Here is a 7,611-nt window from a genome sequence, read left to right as displayed (position 1 = left end):
TTAGTTGCCATTGGCGTGTCCCTTGCAGTCGCTGTCTTCAGAGGAAGAAGACACCTGAAGGTCATCGTAGAGGACACTCCGGGGGCCAGGGGCCCAGTGTCCCTCAGGCTTCCTGCCAGTGGGAGGGTTGTGAGCAGGAGGGGCCGACTGCTCAGGACGAGGCAAGGAGGGAGGCGCCACGTCCCTGCAGCTCCACCTGCCTTCGTCTACTCTCACGAAGAGCTTCCTGAGAGGCTGGCCTGGGGCATGGCTGATGGGTGGAGGATGGTGTCTAGTGCAGGCTTGGACACTATTGGGGCCAGATCTGTCCAGTGGAGGTTTGAGGGTAAGGCTTTGCCCCTGGGCAGGTGTCTTCCTGCTGACTTGGGGGGTCCCTGTGGGTCCAGTTGTACTGGGTGGAGGAGGGAGATTCTGGAAAGCACCCAGATCTGCTGTCAGAGTGCTCCTCTGGGGAGTCTGGATGGGGCTGAGTCTAGGTTTCTTTGGGGGGCTCAGACATGTCTGGATGGGGATCTGGGCAGATCTCTTGCCTGGGGCCTTGATGCTGCTTTTGGAGTCCTGGACCCAACTTCTGCTGATGAGAGACACTGCAGGGTGGGTGGATTCCCTGTCATCTTTTCTGACAGGTGACCTACTCAGGAAATCTGGATCCCGGAGGGGTTTCCTCTTGGATGCCTGGATGAGCGTGGGCGTGTTTGGATGCTGTAGGAGAAGACCAAACAGAAAGGCCAGAGATGAGAATCTTCTCTCCATCCAGGAAAAATTAAAATTAACCAAAAACCATCTCATAGGAACTAATTGTATGTGATGAGACACTCAACCTCAGTGGTGCTCATGAAAAAGAAAATTACAAAATCACCTTGAGACATTTATACATCAAATAGGCAAATAGAAAGAGTTTAACAATGTCTCTTGTTAAGTAAGTGGAAACAAGCTTTTTGTATACCCCCTTCCGAGGGCTGCACACAACTTGGTGTTTTGCAGGCCAGGCACTTAGATGGCAAAATAAGTTTGGATGGCCAGTTTTGGAGGATGAATCACAACTGACAGATTCGTGTTTTCACTTAAAGGATTCTGCTTATGGAATGCTGCTGATAAAATCACTTCCATTTACCAAACAGCATATCTTGCCAGCCATGCAAGTAAGAATGCAAAGTCAAAGAAACCGAGGAAAATGGCCTCTGAAAAGGACTCTAAAGGATCACGTTGGTTGGAAAAGAACGTGACCCGCTCCCTCCCACAGAAGGGGACTGAGGCCAATCGTGTTACCCCAGAAGGAGGAAGAGCGGGAACCAGGAGACGGACCCTCAGGTAGGGGCAGGATCCTGTCGCCTCCTTCCAGTGCTGCCGCCGCCACCCTTGGGGTTTCCTGGGGAATCTCTGGAGTAGCTTCCTCTGCTGCTCGTCTCTCCTGCAAAACAAACCACATTCAGGGGCAGAAACTCAATTTCCTTGTCACCATTGGGACCAAAGGTGCTGTGGCCCAGACCCTTTCCAAGTCTAGGGGTGACACCGGACCTGAAACCCTGTGCTTTGTGCAGACTCCTCCCCCGCTCATATCCTTCCTCCGACTCCAGGGTTCCCTCCTGGGTTTCCCAGGAAGTCCTGTCTATTTGTCCCTATGGCCTTGGGGCCTGTCAGGTGCAAAATTGCATGTGTTCTCCACACCCCTCAGTGACGTCAAGGCTTATTCTGAGCTCCTGAGTGTGGCCCCCTCGGGACATGGCTCCTGTTTCCCCATTTTCCCTGTCACTTCTAGAGATGGCTCGGCACCCAGTGTAGAGAAGGACGGGAACCGTCTCCAGCAGTTTCAGCCCGAAGCTTGGGTACCACCCACCTCACTGCTCACCTTTGCCTTTCAGCCTTCTCTCTCTCAGCCGTGTTAGGGGTCCCGGGGGTCTGCAGGTCCTGCAGCTTCCGTGGTTCCAGGTTCTCCTTGCCGAGTTTGGAGCCCAAGGGCTGGGGGGCCAGGGCCCCATGCCAGCGCTTCATGGGGCACCTGAGGCTCCTCGCTTTGTGCCCAAAGGCTCCGCAGTCCCTACACTTCACCTGTGGGTGGAGGGCAACAAGGTGAGTGAGTCAGCAGAACTCACAGGCGCACGTGCAAAGCGAACACAAGGACAGATTGAGAGTGATGAACACTGACTGGTTCTGGAGAAAGGACAGCAGCACCCGGCCCCTTAGCTGCCAGGATATTTATGATACTGTGGGGCTTCCCAAAGCCTTTGCCAGGGAGCATCAAAGGAGGAAGGGCTGGTGCTCTAAGCGTGCACAGCAAGACTCCAATTGAAGGATTTGCATAAAAACAGGCCAGACATCACAGTAAGGAGGGGTCAGGTGGCCCCCGTCTCTGAACGGCCCTGTCTCCCTGGGGATGAGGTCCCAAGGCAGCTGTCTTTGGATGGGGCTGGGCAAGGGAGTTATGGACCCAGGTATTCCAGGCCCAAACCCTGTTTCCGGAGTCCATGCCTCCACTTACCCTGGGGTCTTCGTCCTTTGGTTGGGGAGCCACCTGCCTCCCTGCACCCGGGTTTTGCCTCCTCACTTGCTGGGCTTGAGAGAGTTTGCAGGGACCCAGCTGTCTGCAGCGACAGGCCATGTTCCCTGCCTCCTCGGTGCTTCTCACCAATCTTACTTTTTGGATTTCCTCTGTAAAAAGAAAGAGAAAACTGTCATATTCATACAAGTCACCCCTGCCCCCTCCACACAAATGGGGTCATGAAACCTCACGACCACTAAGGAAATCCAGGTTTCTGATACTTTGACTTCTCTGCCCAGACATTTCTCCATTCTCTCCAGATACCTACCCACAGATGAGGACCCTGACTTGGTTAGAAGTTTTAGGCAGAACTGTGAATTTGGATTTGCATCTTTGAAAGACTAAAGTTAGAGACTTTGGTTACATGTATCACAGTCTAACAGATGAGAGTGAGAAAAGATTTCCCCACACGTACAGAAATACTTACGCTATGGAAAGGCCACATTTAATACTGACGCCCAGGCATCTGAAAACCAAACATAAGTTTGATAACTCCTTGAGAATTGGGCTCTCCCATCGGACATCAGAGAAGGCAATTCTCAAATACAAACTCACATAACAAAATTATTTTCTCCTCTGCTAGCTTAGACGGGGCACAACGCAGGGTCTGAACTGTTTTCTGAATCCTTCACCCGCAGTGTCTCACTTTTACCTAGTTAATAAAATGTGAAATACATGTTTCAACTGAGGGTGAATGAATAATTTTTTAGGCTTTCAATGCCTACAGACAATCCTACCAAGTTTTCACAACTGCTCATCCAGTGCCCCACATCAATCAGAAAGCTAGGATGCTAAATTCCTTAGAATTTGAATCTTCACGTAATAAGAACATTTAGAGGATATATTTTTTCAGCCTCTGTTCTCAAAACTGCTACTGAAGTTAAATGATCTAGATCATTATCTGGCACCATACTTAAAACTCGGGCCTCCCTGGTGGCGCAGTGGTTGAGAGTCCGCCTGCCGATGCAGGGGATACGGGTTCGTGCCCCGGTCTGGGAGGATCCCATGTGCCGCGGAGCGGCTGGGCCCGTGAGCCATGGCCGCTGGGCCTGCGCGTCCGGAGCCTGTGCTCCGCAACGGGAGAGGCCACAACAGTGAGAGGCCCGCATACCGCAAAAAGAAAAAAAAAAAAAAAACTCAACTCAAAATCGATGAAAGATTTGAAGATAAGACCTGAAATTGTAAAACTCCTAGAAGAAAACAAAAGATATATGCTCCTTGACATAGTTCCAATCAACGGAAAAAGGGATAAGGAAACAATAGTATGTATATTCTATGGAAGTCTATTCAGCCGTAAAAAAAGTTGAAATCTTGTTATTTTCCAGAACATGGATAGAACTTATTCTTATGATGCTAAAGAAGAAAGTCAGAGGCTGAAGATGAATACCAAAGGACTTCACTCATGAGTAGGATAGTAAGAAAAAACAAAAAGGAAATAAACCAACAAATCGGTGAACAAACCAAGTGACAAAAACAAACATATAGATTCACAGAACAGAGTAGTGGATACCAAGGAGGAAACCTCAGGGGCCAAGGCACAATGGTAAAGGTGGTCAAATGTGTAGTGACAGTGGGAGAGGAAAATTTTGGTGGTGAGCCTGTGTTAAGATTTACAACATTTGAAATGTAATACTGTACAAATGAAACATCTAATATTGACACCCACTGTTAATGCAATTTAAAAAATAAAATTATAAAAATAAAGACACCTTGGGACTTCCCTGGCGGTGTAGTGGTTAAGAATCCACCTGCCAGTGCAGGGGACATGGGTTCGAGCCCTGGTCTAGGAAGATCCCACATGCTGCAGAGCAAGTAAGCTCGTGAGCCACAACTACTGAGCCGGCGCTCTAGAGCCCATGAGCCACAACTACTGAAGCCCGTGTGCCACAACTACTGAAGCCCGCATGCCTAGAGCTGGTGCTCCACAACAAGAGAAGCCACCACAATGCGAAGCCTGCGCACTGCAATGAAGAGTAGCCCCGGCTCGCCGCAGCTAGAGAAAGCCCACACACAGCAAAAAAGACCCAACACAGCCAAAAATAAATAAATTAATTAAAAAAAAGACACCTTACCCTATTGCCAGGCCAAATCACTACATATCTTCACTATGGACTTCTTGTTCTGAGGGATATGCTGAACACAAATTTAAAGCAAACTATCCTAAAGTCCAGCTGTACTCCTCCTCTCTGTCAGGAGAGTATCAGGGAGGTGGGTGGAGGAATGAAGCTTTGAAGAGGGCTGAGGACGGGTCAAGGGGGAATTTCCTTTCCCAGCTGACCTGATACTGCTCCAAGGTCACATGACCTTGTTAAGGGTTGCTTAACCAATCAACATCATCTGTCTCCTTTGGTCTAACCACGTCTGAAGACATGTTAAGAGAAAGAAATAATTCGTGATTTCACTCATGTGTGGAATACAAAAACTTAACAAACAAAAAGAAAATAAGTAAAAACAACTTTAAGGAAGAAAAAAGTTGACACGATAACAAATACAAAGATACACAGACCCGAGTAGTGGAAATTAGAGGAGAAGCCACAGGCAGAGGCAAAATGGACAAAATGGGGCAGCTAGATGGTGACACAGGAAAACTGCATTTTTGGTGCTGAGAAGGTGTATGGTATACAGAAACTGAAATGTATTGCTGTGCACATAAAACTTACTAATATTATAATGGAATGATATCTAAGTTTTAAAAATTTTTAATTAAATTAAAAAGAAATTAAAGAATCAATACTCAACTGCCTAAAACCACATCATTACGTAATTTTATTCTTGTCCTGTTTCCTTGAGGGACTAGCTGAACACCAAATTTAAATCACACAACATGAAACTCAGCTGGATACCTCTTCTCTGTCAGTAGATGCTCAGAATGGTGGGTGCTGGATGCTCTCCACTTGAGAAGATGCAGCTTTGTGGGTGGCTGAGGAAGGAACTTCCCTTTTATGCTGACTTTATACTTCTGTAAGGTCACAAGACCTTGATGAGGTTTTTTTAACCAATCAACATTATGTATCACCTTGTATTTATCAATGTCTTTAAGACACATTTAGAAAAGAGAAATATCTTATGAATTCACTTATATGTGGAACACTAAACACAAATACAAAAAGCAAATAAGTAAAAAAGATTAAAGAGGAAAACAAATGACACAAAAACAAACACATATATTGACAGAACAGAGCAGTGGATATCAGAGGGTAGGATCGGGGGTGGGGGGGTGGCCGTTGAGTAAAATGGGTCCATAGGATGGCAACAAAAAAACTTAAGGTTTTGGTGTAAGCAATTTAATGGTATACTGGTGTTGAAATATATTTTTGTGCACATAAAACTTATCTAACATTTTGACTGAATGATGCCTTACAAAAATAATTAAATTAAAAGATTAAAGCATCTGCGCTCCATTGCTTAAACCACATCAGTACATATTTTGTCTACTGTCGGATTTCTCTGACAGACAAGCTGAACGCCAAATTTAAATCAAACAACCTGAATCTCACCTGTGTGCCTTGTATCTGTCAGTAGATGCTCAGAATGGTGGGTGCTGGATACTCTGTGCACCTTTGAAGGGGGCTGAGGACAGGTCAGTGGGGGAATTTCACTTTCAAGCTGCCTTTGAGTCTGTTCCCAGGTCACATGACCTTGATGAGGTTTTTCTTAACCAATCAAGGTTACGTATCACCTTTACTCTAATAATGTCTTGAAGACGCATTTAGAAAAGACAAATACCTTACGACTTCACTCATACGTGGAACACTGTATACAAAGAAAAAGCAAATGAGTAAAAAAAATTAAAGAAGAAAGCAAATGACACAAAAACAAACACATATCTTCACACAGCAGAGTAGTGGGTATCAGAGGGTAGCAGCAGGAGGATGGCCAATGAGTAAAATGGGTCCACAGGATGGCAAAGAAAAAACCTAAGTTTTTGGTGCTGATCAGTTTTATGGCATACTGGAGTTGAAATATATTCTTATACATATAAAACATGTAATATCATAACCCAATGATACCATAGAAAAATAAATAATTACATTAAAAATTAAATTATCCATGACTCATTGCATAAAGCCACATCTATACATATTTTGTCTAGAGTCCTAATTCTCTAGGGGATACGCTGAACACCAAATAAAATCAAACAACCTGAAATCCAGCCTGGTACAGGAGTTGAAATATATTGTCATACACATAAAACTTATCTAATATTATAACCAAAAAATACCTCATTAAAAAAGTCTACTGAACAATAAATTGAAAAGAAATTAAAGAATCCATATCTTTTGCCCATAACCACATCATTATTTTTACCACTGCCCTGTTACCTGAAGAACAAGATGAACACCAAATATACAGCAAATCAACCTGAAATCCAGCTGGGTACTTCCTGTTGGTAGATCATCAGAAATATGTGTGCTGGACAAACCCCAGTGAACACAGTGTGGGTTCCAAGGTGCCTGAGGAAGGGTCCATGGGAGAAGGGTCCTTTTCTTGCTTACTGTTATACTACTCCAGGTCACGTGACCCTGTTAAGACATTTGTAGCCAAGGAAAGATATCTATCCCTTTTTTTCTTACCCTGTCTCTAAGGAAGGTTTATACATTGTGATTTATTGTTATCATGCATTTTAAAACTAGAGGGACACCTGTACTTACTTTTAAGAATAATTATGATCTGAAAGAAAACTAAACATTTTTGCATATGCTTATTTTTTCTGAGAATCACAATTTTTACTGTGGCAAAACATGCATGGCATAAAATTTACTGTTTAATCACAGTGAGGTGTCAAGTCCTATGGCATCAAGTGCGCTCATGTTATCCTGCAGCCACCAGCACCATCCATGTCCTGATAAAAAAGACAGGAGAAAGAAAGACAACATTTCCCCATATGGAACAAATAATTATGCAATGAGAAAGCTGCATTTAATATTGTGGTACATGCATTTGAAAATCAAAGGAAACTATGCTTACTTCTTGAAAATTTGACTTTCCCATCGCACATCAGAGCAGGCCGTTTTCAAGTACAACTTCACTCAGGAAAAATATTTTCCCCTCTATTAAACTAGAAGCTTCAC

General features: G+C 44.7%; 1 protein-coding gene and 1 long non-coding RNA gene across 2 annotated transcripts; both read right to left on the bottom strand.

The window, feature by feature from the left end:
- LOC309795974 (putative protein FAM90A23) lies at nucleotides 1-2,239 on the bottom strand (the record flags this gene model as incomplete). Its single annotated transcript, XM_082608799.1, has 4 exons — nucleotides 1-702; nucleotides 1,270-1,411; nucleotides 1,850-2,049; nucleotides 2,147-2,239. The coding sequence occupies 4 exons, from the start codon at nucleotides 2,237-2,239 to the stop codon at nucleotides 1-3; spliced, it is 1,137 nt and encodes a 378-aa protein (XP_082464925.1).
- A 238-nt stretch (nucleotides 2,240-2,477) lies between these two features.
- On the bottom strand, nucleotides 2,478-6,155 carry LOC309795808. Its single transcript, XR_014292366.1, has 4 exons — nucleotides 6,037-6,155; nucleotides 3,095-3,191; nucleotides 2,967-3,005; nucleotides 2,478-2,649 (listed from the first exon to the last, which is right to left on the bottom strand). It is a non-coding gene; the product is annotated as an uncharacterized lncRNA (long non-coding RNA).
- Between the last annotated feature and the right edge of the window lie 1,456 nt (nucleotides 6,156-7,611).

The sequence above is a fragment of the Mesoplodon mirus genome (genome assembly GCF_964341445.2).
Source record: "Mesoplodon mirus genome assembly, chromosome: 20".
NCBI lineage: Eukaryota > Metazoa > Chordata > Mammalia > Artiodactyla > Ziphiidae > Mesoplodon > Mesoplodon mirus.
The sequence above is the reverse complement of the archived record's forward strand: the minus strand, read 5'-3'. Positions and strand labels throughout refer to the sequence as shown.